The sequence below is a fragment of the Emys orbicularis genome, chromosome 19 (assembly GCF_028017835.1).
Source record: "Emys orbicularis isolate rEmyOrb1 chromosome 19, rEmyOrb1.hap1, whole genome shotgun sequence".
In the NCBI taxonomy this organism is placed as follows: domain Eukaryota; kingdom Metazoa; phylum Chordata; order Testudines; family Emydidae; genus Emys; species Emys orbicularis.
The window spans coordinates 3418539-3439230 of record NC_088701.1 but is presented as its reverse complement, the minus strand read 5'-3'; the positions used below and the strand labels follow the sequence as shown (position 1 = coordinate 3439230).

General features: G+C 68.0%; 1 protein-coding gene across 1 annotated transcript; it reads right to left on the bottom strand.

The window, feature by feature from the left end:
- On the bottom strand, positions 1-20501 carry LOC135891744 (tetratricopeptide repeat protein 39A-like). The gene is given in 19 exon segments (XM_065419397.1): positions 1-118; positions 836-860; positions 863-897; positions 1481-1595; positions 7957-8068; positions 8525-8645; positions 9785-9876; positions 10235-10396; positions 10984-11043; positions 11411-11478; positions 11672-11780; positions 12298-12363; positions 13180-13279; positions 14450-14514; positions 14846-14913; positions 15266-15336; positions 15911-16042; positions 16310-16411; positions 20476-20501. Coding segments are annotated over 19 exon segments (1647 nt in total).
- Positions 20502-20692: the final 191 nt, after the last annotated feature.

The window sequence follows — 20692 nt, the reverse complement described above, 5'->3', positions numbered from 1 at the left end:
TTAGGAGGAGCTGGGACCTTCCATGCCGTTCTCCTCCTGGTCAGCCCTGAGCCGGGACAGAACCGCGTGGATCCGGAAGAGCGTCCGGGACTCCATGGAATAGTTCTTGTAGTTGTTCCTAAATTGGGGGGGGAGGGGTTAATCACTGGGTGGAAAGAGCCACAAATACACCCTGCCCGCCCCCCACCCTGCCAGGGCCAGAGTCTCTTCATCATACGCATCCCCCCCCCAGTACCCCCCCAGTGAGCTTCCCGGTGTGCTGGCCAGTCCTGGGACAAGGTGAACCAGAACCATCTATCTGAGTGGGGGGTGTCCCGAGCCCTGTCCCCCAAATCAGCCCCACAGCCAGCCGTCCGTCCTGCCATCCAACCGTTCCTAGATGCAGCCCCCTCCCCCAGGGCCCTGGAGGGGGGAGCGACCCCCCATAGACACAGAACCCCCCCACCTTGCCATGGAGGGGGGAGTGACCCCCACAGGGCCAGGGGTCGGGTGCAGAGATCCATCGAGGCCCCAGAGAACCACCCAGCTGGGGTCAGAGCGGAGCTGGACGGTCCCCCCACCCATCTCCTCTTCCTGCGGGATTATGGGAAATTCGGACCCCAGAAGGGAGCAGCCAGGTGGGGGATGGGGGCAGAGGAGCCCCAAAGCGTTGCCTGGTCCCACCGCCGCCCCCCGGCACAGGCAGGGCACTGCCTGGGGGGGCAAAGGGCTCCAGCCCCTCTGGCCCCCCAGGGCACCTCAGCACCACAGTGCATTCTGGGACACACCCGCTCGGGCTTCTGGGAACATTCCCACCCTTTTGCAGCCCCCTCCCGCCTCATGTAGCTGGCCCCACCTGGCTCGGCGCAGCAGCGGGACGGCGGCACCAGGTAGTGATCGTAGCGGAGCCGCTTCTCACTGCCAGTGGGCGGGACAGACAGACAGACAGACAGACAGACGGTCATTCATGGCGGAGGGGCTTCCCTAGGGGCACCCCAGACAGACCTGCGAGAGCATGGCGCCCTCCAGACACCCCCGGGCCCCTAGCAGGGGAACGACCCCCCCACAGACCCAGGACCCCCTGTTCCCTAGAGGGGGGCACGACCCCCCGCACCGACCCAGGACCCCCTGATCCCTAGAGGGGGGAACGACCCCCCGCACCGACCCAGGACCCCCTGATCTTTAGAGGGGGGAACCCCCCCCATGGAGCATGGCCCCCTTGTGACCCCCAGAATGCAGTTCCTTGGCCAGGCAGTGCCCATGTGCTGGCAGGGGCGTTATCCCATTGTGAAAGCCCATCGGAGGGGTAACCCCGAGGACAGCAAACCTGGGGGGGGGGGGCAAGAGCCAGCAGGACCCTCCCTCCGTCACGTCCGCAGGGGTCAGGAGCCAGAGTCCCCCCGCCCCTCCCCCCAGGATGGGGACTGCCCCGTTCTGAGCTCCCCCTGCCACAGATCCGCGGGGGGGGGCCAGGCTGAGTCTCCCAGCAGGGGGCGCTCACCTGCCCTGCACGGCGCTGAAGCAGGCCTCCGCCTCGGCCGGGCTCTGCAGGTGCTTCATGCAAAGCCCCCTGAGCAGCAGCAGGAGGCACCGGTCGTCCGTCTGGTACTCGCTGGCTGTGGGCGGAGTTGGGGCGTCAGGGGGGCCCGGGGCCCCGCACCTCTGGGCATCCCCGCAGGGGGGCTGTGGCAGGGAGAGGCCCCACCCCGGTGTGTCACCCCCCACTCACAGCCCCCCAACCCCCCCCACAACCCCCCCACCCCGGTGTGTCACCCCCCCCCCACAGCCCTCCAACCCCCCCCACAGCCCCCACCCCAGTGTGTCACACACACCCCCAGCCACCCCACCACACAGCCCCCACCCCAGTGTGTCACACACACCCCCAGCCACCCCACCACACAGCCCCCCCAACCCAGTGTGTCACCCCCCACTCACAGCCCTCCAACCCCTCCACACAGCCCCCACCCTGGTGTGTCACCCCCCCCCCCCACAGCCCTCCAACCCCTCCACACAGCCCCCACCCCCACACAGCCCCCCCCACCTTGGTGTGTCACACACACCCACAGCACCCCAACCCCACCACACAGCCCCCCACCCCGGTGTGTCACCCCCCCCACAGCCCTCCAACCCCCCCACAGCCCCCACCCCGGTGTGTCACCCCCCCCCACAGCCCTCCAACCCCCCCACAGCCCCCACCCCGGTGTGTCACCCCCACTCACAGCCCCCCAACCCCCCCACAACCCCCCCACCCGGTGTGTCACCCCCCCCCACAGCCCTCCAACCCCCCCCACAGCCCCCACCCCAGTGTGTCACACACACCCCCAGCCACCCCACACACAGCCCCCCCAACCCAGTGTGTCACCCCCCACTCACAGCCCTCCAACCCCTCCACACAGCCCCCACCCTGGTGTGTCACCCCCCCCCCCCACAGCCCTCCAACCCCTCCACACAGCCCCCACCCCCACACAGCCCCCCCCACCTGGTGTGTCACACACACCCACAGCACCCCAACCCCACCACACAGCCCCCCACCCCGGTGTGTCACCCCCCCACAGCCCTCCAACCCCCCCACAGCCCCCACCCCGGTGTGTCACCCCCCCCCACAGCCCTCCAACCCCCCCACAGCCCCCACCCCGTGTGTCACCCCCCCACAGCCCTCCAACCCCCCCACAGCCCACCCCACCACACAGCCCCCCACCCCGGTGTGTCACCCCCCCACAGCCCTCCAACCCCCCCACAGCTCCCCCACCCCGGTGTGTCACCCCCACTCACAGCCCTCCAACCCCCCCACAGCCCACCCCACCACACAGCCCCCCACCCCGGTGTGTCACCCCCCCACAGCCCTCCAACCCCCCCACAGCTCCCCCACCCCGGTGTGTCACCCCCCCCACAGCCCTCCAACCCCCCCACAGCCCCCACCCCGGTGTGTCACCCCCCCACAGCCCTCCAACCCCCCCACAGCCCCCACCCCGGTGTGTCACCCCCCCACAGCCCTCCAACCCCCCCACAGCCCACCCCACCACACAGCCCCCCACCCCGGTGTGTCACCCCCCCCCCACAAGCCCTCCAACCCCCCCACAGCCCCCACCCCGGTGTGTCACCCCCACTCACAGCCCCCCAACCCCCCCACAGCCCACCCCACCACACAGCCCCCCACCCCGGTGTGTCACCCCCCCACAGCCCTCCAACCCCCCCACAGCCCCCACCCCGGTGTGTCACACCCCCACACAGCCCACCCCACCACACAGCCCCCCCACCCCAGTGTGTCACACCCCCCCCCACAGCCCTCCAACCCCCACACAGCCCACCCCACCACACAGCCCCCGCACCCCGGTGTGTCACCCCCCCACAGCCCTCCAACCCCCCCACAGCCCACCCCACCACACAGCCCCCCACCCCGGTGTGTCACCCCCCCCACAGCCCTCCAACCCCCCCACAGCTCCCCCACCCCGGTGTGTCACCCCCACTCACAGCCCTCCAACCCCCCCACAGCCCACCCCACCACACAGCCCCCCACCCCGGTGTGTCACCCCCCCACAGCCCTCCAACCCCCCCACAGCTCCCCCACCCCGGTGTGTCACCCCCCCACAGCCCTCCAACCCCCCCACAGCCCCCACCCCGGTGTGTCACCCCCCCACAGCCCTCCAACCCCCCCACAGCCCCACCCCGGTGTGTCACCCCCCCACAGCCCTCCAACCCCCCCACAGCCCACCCCACCACACAGCCCCCCACCCCGGTGTGTCACCCCCCCCCCACAGCCCTCCAACCCCCCCACAGCCCCCACCCCGGTGTGTCACCCCCACTCACAGCCCCCCAACCCCCCCACAGCCCACCCCACCACACAGCCCCCCACCCCGGTGTGTCACCCCCCCACAGCCCTCCAACCCCCCCACAGCCCCCACCCCGGTGTGTCACACCCCCACACAGCCCACCCCACCACACAGCCCCCCCACCCCAGTGTGTCACACCCCCCCCACAGCCCTCCAACCCCCACACAGCCCACCCCACCACACAGCCCCCGCACCCCGGTGTGTCACCCCCCCACAGCCCTCCAACCCCCCCACAGCCCACCCCACCACACAGCCCCCCACCCCGGTGTGTCACCCCCCCCACAGCCCTCCAACCCCCCCACAGCCCACCCCACCACACAGCCCCCGCACCCCGGTGTGTCACCCCCCCCACAGCCCTCCAACCCCCCCACAGCCCCCACCCCGGTGTGTCACCCCCACTCACAGCCCCCCAACCCCCCCACAGCCCACCCCACCACACAGCCCCCCACCCCGGTGTGTCACCCCCCCACAGCCCTCCAACCCCCCCACAGCCCCCACCCCGGTGTGTCACACCCCCACACAGCCCACCCCACCACACAGCCCCCCCACCCCAGTGTGTCACACCCCCCCACAGCCCTCCAACCCCCCCACAGCCCACCCCACCACACAGCCCCCCACCCCGGTGTGTCACCCCCCCACAGCCCTCCAACCCCCCCACAGCCCACCCCACCACACAGCCCCCCACCCCGGTGTGTCACCCCCCCACAGCCCTCCAACCCCCCCACAGCCCCCACCCCGGTGTGTCACCCCCCCACAGCCCTCCAACCCCCCCACAGCCCACCCCACCACACAGCCCCCCACCCCGGTGTGTCACCCCCCCCCACAGCCCTCCAACCCCCCCACAGCCCCCACCCCGGTGTGTCACACACCCCCACAGCCCTCCAACCCCCCCACAGCCCACCCCACCACACAGCCCCCCACCCCGGTGTGTCACCCCCCCCCACAGCCCTCCAACCCCCCCACAGCCCCCCCACCCCAGTGTGTCACCCCCCCCAGCCCTCCAACCCCCCCACAGCCCACCCCACCACACAGCCCCCCACCCCGGTGTGTCACCCCCCCCCCACAGCCCTCCAACCCCCCCACAGCCCCCCCACCCCAGTGTGTCACCCCCCCCCCAGCCCTCCAACCCCCCCACAGCTCCCCCACCACACAGCCCCCCACCCCGGTGTGTCACCCCCCCCACAGCCCTCCAACCCCCCCACAGCCCACCCGACCACACAGCCCCCCCCACCCCGGTGTGTCACCCCCCCACAGCCCTCCAACCCCCCCACAGCTCCCCCACCACACAGCCCCCCACCCCGGTGTGTCACCCCCCCCACAGCCCTCCAACCCCCCCACAGCCCACCCCACCACACAGCCCCCCACCCCGGTGTGTCACCCCCCCCCACAGCCCTCCAACCCCCCCACAGCCCCCCCACCCCGGTGTGTCACCCCCCCCACAGCCCACCCCACCACACAGCCCCCCCACCCCGGTGTGTCACCCCCACTCACAGCCCTCCAACCCCCCCACAGCCCACCCCACCACACAGCCCCCCACCCCGGTGTGTCACCCCCCCCACAGCCCTCCAACCCCCCCACAGCCCCCCCACCCCGGTGTGTCACCCCCCCCACAGCCCACCCCACCACACAGCCCCCCCACCCCGGTGTGTCACCCCCCACTCACAGCCCTCCAACCCCCCCACAGCCCACCCCACCACACAGCCCCCCACCCCGGTGTGTCACCCCCCCCCCACAGCCCTCCAACCCCCCCACAGCCCCCACCCCGGTGTGTCACACCCCCACACAGCCCTCCAACCCCCCCCACAGCCCCCCACCCCGGTGTGTCACCCCCCCCCCACAGCCCTCCAACCCCCACACAGCCCCCCCACCCCGGTGTGTCACCCCCACTCACAGCCCCCCAACCCCCCCACAGTCCCCCCACCCCGGTGTGTCACCCCCACTCACAGCCCTCCAAGCCCCCCACAGCCCACCCCACCACACAGCCCCCCCACCCCGGTGTGTCACCCCCCCCACAGCCCTCCAACCCCCCCACAGCCCACCCCACCACACAGCCCCCCCCACCCCGGTGTGTCACCCCCCCCCACAGCCCTCCAACCCCCCCACAGCCCCACCCGACCACACAGCCCCCCCACCCCGGTGTGTCACCCCCCCACAGCCCTCCAACCCCCCCACAGCTCCCCCACCACACAGCCCCCCACCCCGGTGTGTCACCCCCCCCACAGCCCTCCAACCCCCCCCACAGCCCACCCCACCACACAGCCCCCCACCCCGGTGTGTCACCCCCCCCCACAGCCCTCCAACCCCCCCACAGCCCCCCCACCCCGGTGTGTCACCCCCCCCCACAGCCCACCCCACCACACAGCCCCCCCACCCCGGTGTGTCACCCCCCACTCACAGCCCTCCAACCCCCCCACAGCCCACCCCACCACACAGCCCCCCACCCCGGTGTGTCACCCCCCCCCCACAGCCCTCCAACCCCCCCACAGCCCCCCCACCCCGGTGTGTCACCCCCCCCCACAGCCCACCCCACCACACAGCCCCCCCACCCCGGTGTGTCACCCCCACTCACAGCCCTCCAACCCCCCCCACAGCCCACCCCACCACACAGCCCCCCACCCCGGTGTGTCACCCCCCCCCCACAGCCCTCCAACCCCCCCACAGCCCCCACCCCGGTGTGTCACACCCCCACACAGCCCTCCAACCCCCCCACAGCCCCCCACCCCGGTGTGTCACCCCCCCCCCCACAGCCCTCCAACCCCCACACAGCCCCCCCACCCCGGTGTGTCACCCCCACTCACAGCCCCCCAACCCCCCCACAGTCCCCCCCCCCACCCCGGTGTGTCACCCCCACTCACAGCCCTCCAAGCCCCCCACAGCCCACCCCACCACACAGCCCCCCCACCCCGGTGTGTCACCCCCCCCACAGCCCTCCAACCCCCCCACAGCCCACCCCACCACACAGCCCCCCCACCCCGGTGTGTCACCCCCCCCCACAGCCCTCCAACCCCCCCACAGCCCCCACCCCGGTGTGTCACACCCCCACACAGCCCACCCCACCACACAGCCCCCCCACCCCAGTGTGTCACACCCCCCCACAGCCCTCCAACCCCCACACAGCCCACCCCACCACACAGCCCCCCACCCCGGTGTGTCACCCCCCCACAGCCCTCCAACCCCCCCACAGCCCACCCCACCACACAGCCCCCCCACCCCGGTGTGTCACCCCCCCCCCACAGCCCTCCAACCCCCCCACAGCCCCCACCCCGGTGTGTCACACCCCCACACAGCCCACCCCACCACACAGCCCCCCCACCCCAGTGTGTCACACCCCCCCACAGCCCTCCAACCCCCACACAGCCCACCCCACCACACAGCCCCCCACCCCGGTGTGTCACCCCCCCACAGCCCTCCAACCCCCCCACAGCCCACCCCACCACACAGCCCCCGCACCCCGGTGTGTCCCCCCCCTCCCACAGCCCTCCAACCCCCCCACAGCCCCCCCACCCCGGTGTGTCACCCCCCCCCACAGCCCTCCAACCCCCCCCCACAGCCCCCACCCCAGTGTGTCACACACACACCCAGCCACCCCACCACACAGCCCCCCCACCCCGGTGTGTCACCCCCCACTCACAGCCCTCCAACCCCTCCACACAGCCCCCACCCTGGTGTGTCACCCCCCCCCACAGCCCTCCAACCCCTCCACACAGCCCCCACCCCCACACAGCCCCCCCCACCTTGGTGTGTCACACACACCCACAGCACCCCAACCCCCCCCCATACACACAACCCCTACACAGCCCCCACCCCGGTGTGCCACCCCCCACAGCCCCCACCCCCTACACAGCCCCCCAAACCCCATACCCAGCCCCCAACTCCCTACACAGCCCCCCCAGCTGTGCCTTCTACCTCCCACTGGCTCTGGGCAGAGATGGGGGGCCCAGTCTCTCCACTGGGGCTGAGACCCAGCAAACACGATGCAGCCACATGCGTGTTCTTCGTTCCCACCCTGGGGCCGGATGGGAGCTGGCGCCCCCCTAGAGGGGACAGGCCCCGTGTCCCATTCCCACCCCCAGCCAGCCAGTCCCCCACCCTGGGGCCGGATAGGAGCTAGCGCCCCCTAGAGGGGACAGGCCTCACATCCTGTTACCTGGCGACTCCTGCAGCTTCTTCTCGGCCTGCGTCAGTGTCTCCAGCGTCCCCTCCAGCAGCTCCCGCTGCTTGCCCAGCACAGTGAAGCCGTTCCACATGTACATCATCTCCTGGGGAGGGACGGGGGGGGGGTCAGGCTGCCCACCCTGCAGAGGAGGATCTGGACCCTCAGAACAGCCCCCACATCCCCCGCTGGACAGTAACTAATCCTCCCAGTGTCCCCAGCCCCCCTCGCCCTGAGCAGGTTCTAGCCGCTTGCACTCAGAGCCAATGGGAAGTGGGGAAACTGAGGCACAGAGAGGGACACAACCCATCCAAGGTCACGTGGCAAAGACGGGAAATGGGACCCAGCATTCCTGACCCCAGCCCCCTGGCTCTAACCACCAGACCCCACTCCCCTCTCCGAGCCAGGGAGAGAACCCAGGAGTCCCGACTCCCAGCCCCTCCCATTCCCCAGCACGGCAGATCCCGGCTGATGGCACCAGTTGAGTCACGGCTTTTCCAAGCAGCATCCAGCACAACTTCCCCCCTCGAACCCTCTCCCCCACACTCCCCTTCCCCCTCACCAGGGCTGGCACTGGCAAAGGGACCGGGCGGCTGCCCTTATAACGCCGGGCTTTCCGGATGGCAAACTTCTCCGTGGGGGGAGACTTGCCCGCGATCTTCTGCTTAAAAGATGACACCTGCCTGAGGGGAAGAGAGACAGCTGGGCTGCGATCTGCGGGTGGGGGGGGCGCACTGGGGGTCCCCTGGACCCAGGATTGGGTTCCAGAATCTCCACGGGCATCGAAAGCGAAGATTCCAGTTCTAGCCGACCCGTTTGCCAAAAAACAGCCCAGCAACGTGTGCCTGAGTCTGCAGGCAGCCTGAAACGATGGCTCGGAGAGTGCCTGGTTCAGCTTCCAGCCTGTTAACTCTGGAACCTAATGCTTGCACATAGGCATTGGCAATACAAATGTGCGGCAGCTCAAACTATGCCGAGAGCAAAAATCAGGTCCAGCTGGTATCGACACAGACGACCCAGGCAGATCCTGCTCTCACGCTGTGAATGATCTAATTTAATTTAACACGACCCCGGCGTTTAGATCTGCCTGAAGCCGGCACCGCGTTTCCAGCTGAGACTGCAAAATTTAGCTCCACGGAACATGAACCCTCCCAGAGCGGGGAGGGAACCCAGGAGTCCTGGCTCTCAGCCCCCCCCCACTCTAACCACTAGACCCCACTCCCCTCCCAGAGCTGGGGAGAGAACCCAGGAGTCCTGGCTCCCAGCCCCCCCCTCCACTAACCGCTAGACCCCACTCCCCTCCCAGAGCTGGAGAGAGAACCCAGGAGTCCTGTCCTACGCCCATGTCCGTCTTGTCTCTGTAGGTAGCCCCTGCCACTCCCCTACACACTTTGCAGCTGGGATAGGAGGGGAGAGGAAGTGGTCTCCCAGCCCTGCTCTCCCCCCACCCCTGCCGGTGCCCCTCACTCCCGACCCGCAGCTCCCTGCTCTCCCCCCACCCCTGCCGGTGCCCCTCACTCCCGACCCGCAGCCCCCTGCTCTCTCCCCACCCCTGCCGGTGCCCCTCACTCCCGATCCGCAGCCCCCTGCTCTCCCCCCACCCCTGCCGGTGCCCCTCACTCTCGACCCGCAGCCCCCTGCTCTCCCCCCACCCCTGCCGGTGCCCCTCACTCCCGACCCGCTGCCCACCCACCCCCAAAAAGAAACTCATGTTCCTTGTGCTGCAAGGCCTGAACCCAGATCTCCAGGTGTCCCTCCTGCCCCACCCCCCTTGTCTGGCACCAAACCCTCCCCCCGTACCAGCACCGCCCACGGCCCCTACCTGAACAGCTCCACCTCGCTCTCCCCGAAGGGCCGGGGCTCCTCGGGGGGCAGCATGCTGAGGAAGGCGGCTTTCATATACACGTACATGGCCTGCAGAGAGACACCGGCCTGACCCATTAGCCCCACCCGCACGCCTGGGGGCAGGGGGCTCAGCCCCCCAACGGGACGGGGACGGGCCCAGAACTAGCAGCCACAGAGCAGACAGCCAGGCCATCCGGCCTTGTTAGATGTCCAGCTCTGGACCCATATGGGAGACCCTATAGAAAACCTCCCACTGCTGCCGCGAGCGGGAGGGGGGGGTGGGGACTCAGCAGGGGGCGCTCTCCCCCGCAGTCAGTGCTGGCCCCTATGCCCCAGGGCGGCACTAGGGGGCGCTGTGCGGAGCACTGACAGACCCTCCCCACTAAGCCCTGTAGTCCCTGGAGAGGGCACGGCCCCAACCCCTCACCTTGGACCAGCGGTTCTCCTTGCTCAGCAGGTCGGCGTAGAAATAGGCCATCTTCCACATGCCCTTGTAGGCATAGCACCACATCAGCTCCCAGTAGCACATGTGGTGGAACTGCTTCCAGGCCTGCTGGGCCGAGCAGCCCGCCTCGAACCTGCAGATAGCCTGTGCCGAGGCCGAGCATGTCATGAATGGGACATGGGGCCTGTCCCCTCTAGGAGGCGCTGGCTCCCATCCGGCCCCGGGGCAGGGGACTGGCTGGCTCAGGGGGTGGGGAATGGGACATGGGGCCTTTCCCCTCTAGGGGGCGCCGGCTCCCATCTGGCCCCAGGGCAGGGGACTGGCTGGCTCAGGGGGTGGGGAATGGGACATGGGGCCTTTCCCCTCTAGGGGGCGCCGGCTCCCATCCGGCCCCGGGGGCAGGGGATTGGCTGGCTTGGGTGGGGAATGGGACATGGGGCCTTTCCCCTCTAGGGGGCGCCAGATCCTATCCAGCCCTGGAGCAGGGGGACCGGCTGGCTCAGGGGGTGGGGAATGGGACATGGGGCCTTTCCCCCTTAGGGGGCGCTGGATCCTATCTGGCCCCAGGGCCTGGCTGGCTCGGGGGTGTGGGGAATGGGACATGGGGCCTTTCCCCTCTAGGGGGCTCCGTCTCCCATCCGGCCCCGGGGCAGGGGACTGGCTGGCTCAGGACACCTCCTGTCCCATAGCCTGGCTCTGTGAGGGGGTCCCCCAGGCGAGGGGTCTCTTACCTCGCTGATGTTCCCTTTGATCTCCTCTATCCTGCCGGCGAAGAAGAGGAAGATGGCGCTCTGCAGAGGGGAGAGAAGGGAGCCGATGGGTGGGGGGCAGGGTCCCTGAGGAGGGGGCAAAGCGTGGGGGATGCTGGGATCACTCAGGAAGTGAGTTGGGGGGGTCTCAGCCCAGTGATCGGGGGGGTCCCACACGCCTCCATACAGCAATCGCAGTACGGGGGGCTGCGAGTCGGGAGTGAGGGGCACCGGTTGGGGTGGGGGGAGCCCAGTTCTTTCCACTCCCTAGTTTTAGCCGGGGCAGCAAACCCCGTCAGGAGGCCAGAGCGTGGGCACCTGGGGCAGCCCCAATTCTCCCCAGTGAGGACAGACCCCCCCCGACCCTCCCACCCCGCAGGGGGAAGGGCCCCGCCGCCCGGCCCCGTACCTTGGGGTAGCGAAGGAGGTAGGGTCTCAGCAGGCTCTCAGCTTCCGTGAAATCGTCCTCCCCGATCCCTGCGAGGGTGCAAGGAGGGGTGAGCCTGGGGCGAAGCCACCGCTCCCGGGTCTGAGAGAGATCGGGGACCCCCTGAATGGGAATGGGGGGCCGGATCAGAGCTGGCGCCCCCTGGGGGGGAAAGGCCCTGTCCCCTGCCCCCCCGAGCCAGCCAGTCCCGCCCCTGCCCGCCCCGGCGTGCCGCAGGCCTACCCAGGATGAAGGTGAGGAAGGTGTAGTAGCAGAGGAGCAGCATGGTGCAGAGCAGGGCCCGCAGGTTCAGGGTGGTCGCTCCCTCGTGCAGCTGCTGCAGCCCGTACTCCTGGGCAGAGAGACACAGCAGAGTGGGGGGTCATTGGGGGCCCTCACCCTTACAGAGTCCCAATGCACCGCCTGATGCGGCCACCTCTGGGGCGGCGCAGCCTGCCACTGCCACACACAACGGCAGGGCACGGCGCCCTCTGGGGGCAGCTGCAGTCCACCAGGCCAGCAAGAGCTGGGGGGAGGGGCAGATGCTCACTGCCCGCCCCCCCCAAACACAGCCCCGAGAGCTGGGGGTGTGGGGGTCAGCGTCTCCCTCTGGCTGAGGGGCACTGCACAACCTCAGTCTGTGGGGCTCTGGCTGCAATGGGGGTGGGGACGGAGGGAAGGCCCATACCCCAATTCCTGCCCCCCAGACACACCGCAGCTAGCCCCCCAGACCCTCTCCCCTGGCAGGAACCCCCACAGAGCCCCCCTTCTCAGCAGTGACCAGGGGAACCCCCATCATGGGGACCTGCAGACTGAGCGGGACAGCCCCTCCCTGCAAGGGATGACGGGAGCCCCAGGCAGGGGGTTACCTTGTCCCCCGAAAAACCAGCGAATTCCAGCAGCTTCAGGATCCGCGGAGGGAAGAGAGAGAGCGTCTGGGGAGGGAAGAGAGGAATGAAAAGCCCCGTGTCCCATTCCCGTCAGCCAGTCCCTGCCCTGGGGCCAGAGCGGAGCCGGCGCCCCCTAGAGGGGAAAGGCCCTGTGTCCCATTCCCATCAGCCAGTCCCCACCCTGGAGCCGGAGCAGAGCCGGCGCCCCCTAGAGGGGAAAGGCCCCGTGTCCTGTTCCCGTCAGCCAGTCCCCGCCCTGGAGCCGGAGCAGAGCCGGCGCCCCCTAGAGGGGAAAGGCCCTGTGTCCCATTCCCATCAGCCAGTCCCCACCCTGGAGCCGGAGCAGAGCCGGCGCCCCCTAGAGGGGAAAGGCCCCGTGTCCCGTTCCCATCAGCCAGTCCCCACCCTGGAGCCGGAGCAGAGCCGGCGCCCCCTAGAGGGGAAAGGCCCCGTGTCCCGTTCCCATCAGCCAGTCCCCACCCTGGAGCCGGAGCAGAGCCGGCGCCCCCTAGAGGGGAAAGGCCCCGTGTCCCGTTCCCATCAGCCAGTCCGCGCCCTGGAGCCGGAGCGGAGCCGGCGCCCCCTAGAGGGGAAAGGCCCCGTGTCCCGTTCCCATCAGCCAGTCCCCACCCTGGAGCCGGAGCAGAGCCGGCGCCCCCTAGAGGGGAAAGGCCCCGTGTCCCGTTCCCATCAGCCAGTCCGCGCCCTGGAGCCGGAGCGGAGCCGGCGCCCCCTAGAGGGGAAAGGCCCCGTGTCCCGTTCCCATCAGCCAGTCCGCGCCCTGGAGCCGGAGCAGAGCCGGCGCCCCCTAGAGGGGAAAGGCCCTGTGTCCGTTCCCCACCCCCTTCAGTAGTAACTCACCAGATTAAAGGCGCCGATGCCCAGTGCCACCCCTCCCTCTAAGTGTACGTGGGCAGCGCCTGCTGTGCAGTGACTGGACTGGATGAAACTGCTCAGTTCCCTGGAAAAGAAACAGGAGAGTCAGAGAGTGCTAACCACTAGCCCCCACTCCCCTCCCCGAGCCGGGGATAGAACCCAGGAGTCCTGGCTCCCAGCCCCCCTGCTCTAACCACTAGCCTCCACTCCCCTCCCCGAGCCGGGGATAGAACCCAGGAGTCCTGGCTCCCAGCCCCCTGCTCTAACCACTAGCCCCCACTCCCCTCCCAGAGCCGGGGATAGAACCCAGGAGTCCTGGCTCCCAGCCCCCTCTGCTCTAACCCACCAGCCCCCACTCCCCTCCCAGAGCCGGGGATAGAACCCAGGAGTCCTGGCTCCCAGCCCCCCTGCTCTAACCACTAGCCCCCACTCCCCTCCCAGAGCCGGGGATAGAACCCAGGAGTCCTGGCTCCCAGCCCCCCTGCTCTAACCACTAGCCCCCACTCCCCTCCTAGAGCCGGGGATAGAACCCAGGAGTCCTGGCTCCCAGCCCCCCTGCTCTAACCACTAGCCCCCACTCCCCTCCCAGAGCCGGGGACAGAACCCAGGCGTCCTGGCTCCCAGCCCCCTGCTCTAACCACTAGCCCCCACTCCTCTCCCTGAGCTGGGGATAGAACCCAGGAGTCCTGGCTCCCAGCCCCCCTGCTCTACCACTAGCCCCCACTCCTCTCCCTGAGCTGGGGATAGAACCCAGGATTCCTGGCTCCCAGACCCCCCTGATCTAACCACTAGCCCCCACTCCCCTCCTAGAGCCGGGGATAGAACCCAGGAGTCCTGGCTCCCAGCCCCCCTGCTCTAACCACTAGCCCCCACTCCCCTCCCAGAGCCGGGGACAGAACCCAGGCGTCCTGGCTCCCAGCCCCCTGCTCTAACCACTAGCCCCCACTCCTCTCCCTGAGCTGGGGATAGAACCCAGGATTCCTGGCTCCCAGCTCCCCCTGTTCTAACCACTAGACCCCACTCCCCTCCCCGAGCCGGGGATAGAACCCAGGAGTCCTGGCGCCCAGCCCCCTGCTCTCACCAGTACACCACATTGAGTGCCCAGGAAAACGATCACATTTCCCACCTTCACAATACAAAAGCCCTTCTGGGGCTGAGGGCCCCATCTGGGCCCCCCTCTCTCCCCAGCTGGCCCCGAGGCAGCAGCCTGACCAGGGGCCCCCTCCCCCGGCACCACCACGGTGACATCACTCACCTGTAGATCAGGTAGCTGCTCCGCACCTTGATCCCCCCCTTGATGAAATTCACCATGTTCTCGTCCTGCCGGGAGAAGGGGGGAAATGAACAAACCCCCAGGGAAGGGCCCCTCGCCCAGCGCTGAGATGCAGCCACCTCTGGGGTGGGCCGCGGGGAGCCACATAGCAACTTTGTCTAACACTGAGACAGGAAACGAAGGCGAATCCTTGGAAGTGCCCTGGGGAGTGACCTGCAGCGCCCCCGAGTGGCACACTGGGGCCAGCACTGACTGCGAGGGGAGAGCGCCCCCTGCTGAGCCCCCACCCCACTCCCCGCAGCCCCTGGGATTTAGCTCGGAACCCAGGAGTCCTGGCCCCCTGGCCCCGTGCCAGCCGCATGGAGGGGGATCCAGTACCTGCAGGAAGGTCAGGGCCGCCCGCTGCAGTAGACACTCCGCGTAGCAGACCTCGGCGTGCAGCTCCACTGTGAGGGAGAGCGACAGGGACTGGGGGCGGGGCCTGCTCATCCCCAAGCCCCGCCCCCTTCCAGCAACACCGCAGCCCCCTCCCCGGAGTTGAACCACCTCTCCCCCCACCAACTGGGGATAGAACCCAGGAGTCCTGGCTCCCGGCCCCCTGCTCTGACCACTAGACACCACTCCCTCCCCAGAGCCAGGGATAGAACCCAGGCGTCCTGGCTCCCAGCCCCCTTCTATAACCACTAGACCCCACTCCCCTCCCCAGAGCCAGGGGTAGAACCCAGGAGTCCTGGCTCCCGGCCCGCTGCTCTCACCCCCCACCCCCGACGCCCTGTGGCCATGCCCTGCGTCTCTTACCCTCGGTGAACGAATCCGCCTTGCTGACCAGGCCGGAGAGGGAGCCAGTCACGCTGGATTTCCTCCGAAACCTGGGGGTGGGAGGAAGGTGGCTGGGGTGGGGCAGCTACACCCCCCCCCCCATCTCCCCCTACAGGCCTCCCCAGCCCCGCCCAACCCACAAGGTCAGTAACCGCCGGGGGGGGGGATTTTCCGCAGCGAGGAGGCTGTAACTGGAGGGGCTCCCCCATCTTCGCCCCACGGCCTCCCAGGCCCCAGCTCCCCCGGGGGGGTTGGCTCTGGCTCCCCCGAGCCCTGGGAAACTCTCCCTGTGCTGGGCAGCGGGGCTATGACACATGATGGGTGGGTCCGTTCCACCAAGCAGTGGTACTGGTGCAGAATAGTGCCCCCTCCCCTCCCACCCCCAGCCCAGAGACCTCCATGGGGCCCGGCCTGGGGGTCCCATTGCCAGGCTAGACTCCCGCCCACGCCCTGTCACTCCCCATCCGACTGCCAGCCCCTGTGCGGCTCACCAGCTCCTGGGCCCCAGCTCCCCGCCCTCACCGGGCCTTCCCCAGTCCCTGCTACCCCCACCCCGATGCCAGAGTCCCATCCCCCCTTCCCTGGCTGCCCCACCCCCACCTCCCGCACGCCCCCCGCACCCACCTCTGGCAAATCTCCTGCGCCTCCTTCATGGTCTGCCCGGCCTGCACAATGTCCTCGTGCTCGAAGGTCATCATGGCCTGCATCTCCAAGATGGTGGCGTAGACCAGGGCGTGGTACATGCTCTCCTTGGTCCTGCCGGGAGCAGGGGGCAGGTGACAGGAGAGAGACCCCCCCAGCCCCGCAGCCACGCCCGTCCCAAGGAGCCCCACCATGCCCAGGGTTGGGGGGGGCGTGGCCCCTGATGCCCATTGGGATGCAGCATTGGGGGTGGGGAGGATCGAAGGACACCCCCCCCCCCCAGGCCAGGGCGAGCTCCCCTGACATGCACCCTGCAGATGCCGGGAGCCCTCGGCCCACCGAGGATCGGGGCCAGGGACCATGGGCAGCTCCTCCACCCACCTGGGCTGCAGTTTCTCCAGGCTCTCGCTGAACTGGTTGCAGAGGAAGGCGTTCATGGCCTCCATGCAGTCGTCTAGGGCGGCCGCCAGGCCAGGCGGGGGGCTGTGGGCGGGGAGCAAAGAGGGGCTGGTTAGAGAGTCAGATTCCAACCGAAGGGACCAGGGGGACCCCCTAGTCTGACCCCCAGAGACCTGCCCTGAGTTACGGCCGTCTGGAAATCGCACCGATCTCGGAAAACCTCCCATCCCGGGGTGAAAATCCCCTGCGGTGGCGAATCCACCACAGCCCTGGGGCGATGGGTCCAGGGGTTAATCGCCCTCCCGGTTAAACTCTGCACCTTCGCTCCCGCCCAGCTTCAGCTTCCATCTCCTGCACCCCAGAGCCGGCTGTTACATGCTGGCTCCCCTTCGCCTTCCCTTTGGCTCTAAGGCAGGTTTTCCGACCCTTTAATCCTCTGCGTGGCTCCTCTCTGATCCCGCCCCGATTTACCAACGTCCTTCCTGAACTGTGGACACGAGTCCAGCAGCTGTCATAAGAACGGCCAGACTGGGTCAGATCAAGGGTCCATCCGGCCCAGCGTCCTGTCTTCTGACAGTGGCCGTGCCAGGTGAACAGAGCAGGGAATCATTCAGTGATCCATCCCGTCGCCCATTCCAGCTTCTGGCAAACAGAGGCTAGGGACACCATCCCTGCCCAGCCTGGCTAATAGCCATTGATGGACCTATCCTCCATGAATTTATCTAGTTCTTTTTTAAACGCTGTTATGGTCTTGGCCTTCACAACATCCTCTGGCAAGGAGTTCCACAGGTTGACTATGCGTTGTGAGAAGAAATACTTCTTTGTATTTGTTTTAAACCTGCTGCCTGTTAATTTCATTGGGTGACCCCTGGTTCTTGTGTTAGGAGAAGGAGTAAATAACACGTCTTTATTCACTTTCTCCACACCAGTAAAGATTTTATAGACCTCGATCATATCCCCCCTTAGTCGTTTCTTTTCCAAGCTGAACAGTCCCAGCCTTATTAATCTCGCCTCGTACGGAAGCTGTTCCACACCCCGAATCATTTTTGTTGCCCTTTTCTGAACCTTTTCCAATTCTAATACACCCCTTTTGGGCTGGGGCGACCAGAACTGCAGGCAGCATTCGGGGTGTGGCCGTACCGTGGCTTTATAGAGTGACATTGTGACTCCAGGGCCAGACACAGAAGGTAACAGCACCTCTCTGCTCCAACTCCAGATTCCCCTGTTTAAGTCCCCTGGTTCGCACCGGCCCTTTTGGCCCCAGTGCGAACCAGGGGACTTAAGTCCCCGACTGGGAGCTCGTGTTCAGCTGATGCTCCGCCACGCCCCCAAATCTTTGTCGGAGTCACGGCCCCCCAGGACGAGCCCCCCCAGCCGCTAAGTACAACCTAGTCCTCATTCCTAGCTGTTTACGCTGGCCGAATTAACATGCAGATTGTTTGCTTGTGCCCGGTTTGCCGAGCGATCCAGGTCGCTCCGTATCAGTGACCTGCCCTCTTCATGATCTATCACTCTCCCATTCTTTGGGCCGTCCGCACGCTCTGTCCGTGGGTGATTTGATGTTTTCTCCCAGGCCGTTGATAAAAATGTCAGAAATCGTACGGCCAAGACCCGGTCCCTGCGGGACCCCACTAGAAACACACCCGCCCAACGCTGATTCTCCATTTGCAGTTACATGTCGATCCCTCTCAGGACCCGGTTTATAATCCGCTTCACCTGGACCACACTGAATTGGGACCGTTCTAGTTTTTGCAATTGGAACGTCAAGTCACGGAAATCTACGTAGATGATATCACCCTATCGCCTCTATCAAGCAAATTTGTAATCTCATTCAAAACTATCCCATTACTTTGACAGGATCTATTTTCCATAAACCCCTATCGATCATTACATTACCCGCCTTTAATCCTTTATTAACAGCATCCCTCTCGCCAGTATCTTGCCTGGGGCTGTCAGGCGGCTGACAGGACTCAAATAACCCAGGTCATCGTGTTTAAAGACTGGCACAACATTAGCTTTCTTCCAGTCCTTGGGAATGTCCCCTTGTTACAAGGCTTAACTCCTTGGCCAACTCTTTTCAAATTCTAGGATGCAAGTGACCTGCCCCAGTGATTTGAAACGGTCTGACTTTCGCAGCTATTGTTTAACATCCAGCTGAGTTATTGTTGGACTAGATAATATTTCATCATCATCAAGGACGTGTTCTGGCTTTTTTCCCAAACACAGAACAGACATTTATTTATTAGCAAGGGCCGCAGGGTCTGTTGCAGGAAGAGATTGTACGTAGCATCGAAGCAGTTAAGGGGCCGGTGAGTTGCAAAGATGGGGGAGTCCAGGGCTGGGCCAGCAGGGGGCTGCGGGTCGGGAGTGAGGGGCACCGGTAGAGCTGGGGGGGCCCAAGGCTGAGAGAGCAGGGGCTGCAGGTCGGGAGAGAGGGGCACCGGCAGAGCGGGGGGGCCAGGGCTGGGCTAGCAGGGGGCTGCGGGGCGGGAGTGAGGGGCACTGGCAGAGCTGGGGGGGGGCAGGTCTGGGCTAGCAGGGGCTGCGGGTCGGGAGTGAGGGGCACAGGGCTCGGGGGTTGCCCCGGCAGAGCCAGCAGGGGGCTGCGGGTCGGGAGAGAGGGGCACCGGCAGAGCGGGGGGGCCAGGGCTGGGCTAGCAGGGGGCTGCGGGGCGGGAGTGAGGGGCACTGGCAGAGCTGGGGGGGGGGCAGGGCTGGGCTAGCAGGGGCTGCGGGTCGGGAGTGAGGGGCACAGGGCTCGGGGGTTGCACCGGCAGAGCCAGCAGGGGGCTGCGGGTCGGGAGTGAGGGGCACCGGCAGAGCGGGGGGGCCAGGGCTGGGCTAGCAGGGGCTGCGGGTCGGGAGTGAGGGGCACTGGCAGAGCTGGGGGGGGGGGGGCAGGGCTGGGCTAGCAGGGGCTGCGGGTCGGGAGTGAGGGGCACCAGCAGAGCTGGGGGTTGCTCAGCACTTTTCTCTCCCTAGGGCCAGCACCAATCAACCCCCCCCCCCCCCACACACACACACACTATGAACATGGCCTGACTTCCCCCTCCCCCAGCTGGCAGCCCCCATTGCCCCCCGGGCCGAGGCCAAGGCCCCCTCTCCCCGTGGCCAGCCTCGCGCTGTGTTTGCCGAAGGCCGCAGCCAGTGGCGCTCAGCTGAACCGGTGCCCGGGAGTGCTGAGCAAACACAGGCTTGGCAAGGCCCTGCCAGCGCATCCACCCCACCTTCACCAAACAGGGCCGGGCCCGGAGGCTGGGCCGGGCCCCCTCCCCCACCGCGGCTCCACGAGGGCAGGGGAGGCTGTGGCCAGTGGGTGCCAGGCTGGGCTGGGTACTGGGCTCAACTGGCAAACGGCCTCGCGGGCAGGGACCTTCCGCCCCCTCCCACCTCCCCAGCCTCCTGTAGAGCCCCCCCCCATGGGATCTGGGATCCCATCCCAGCTGGAGACAGCCCTGGTCACCAGCCTGGTGCCACGCTCAGCTCCTGGCAAACACGGGGCTCCCGGGCTTTGCCCCCCGGGGACCCCCAGAACGCATGGCTGCACCCCAGGAAACCTGCATATTCCCACCGTGCCCTGGGGGAGGTGGGGCCGAGGCACCTCCAGCCGGGGGCCCGATTGGGCTCATCCTGAGCGAGGAGGAACAACGGTCCGGGGGGAGGGGCCCGGCCCCCCTGTAAGGTTTCTTCCCCCCAATGCCCCCCACACCAGCCTGCTCCCCCCTCCCAACACTCCCCCCACACCAGCCTGCTCCCCTCCCCCAACACTCCCCCCACCACACACCCCATCTTCTGTGCTCCCCCCCAAACCCAACCTCCCCTCCCGTAGCTCTGACCCAGCCCCCTCTGCTCTCCGGGACCCCCCCCTCCCGACTCGGCCCAGCACCTGTCACCCAGCAGGGACCCCCCAGATCCTGGCTGGCCGGGGGGGGAGGAGGAGGACCCCCCCGGACTGACCCAGTGAGGGAAGGAGGCTGGGTGCACCTACGTGCCCTGGACCCCCCCGGGGAGCAGGCACGGGGGGGCGCATTGCAGATGCGTTTCTCCAGGGGGAGCCCGCAGCGGAAAGACCCAGCGGACGGGGGGGGGGGGGGCCTGCAGCGAGGGAGGGGAGCGGGGGGGGGGGCAGCAGCCCCGGGGTCTCTCACCTGCCCGCAGCGGCCGCCAGGGCCATGACGGTCCGGTCCGGCCGGGAGCAGGAAGCGGCTCTGGAGGAATGTGCGGCCGGGGCCCGGCGGGGGCGGGGAAGGAGGCGGCTCCGCCCTGCAGGTGCCGGGACTCACCTGGCCGGGCCCCCCCCGAGCAGGGATCCGGCCCCGGGACTCACCTGGCCGGGCCCCCCCCCCCCCGAGCAGGGATCCGACC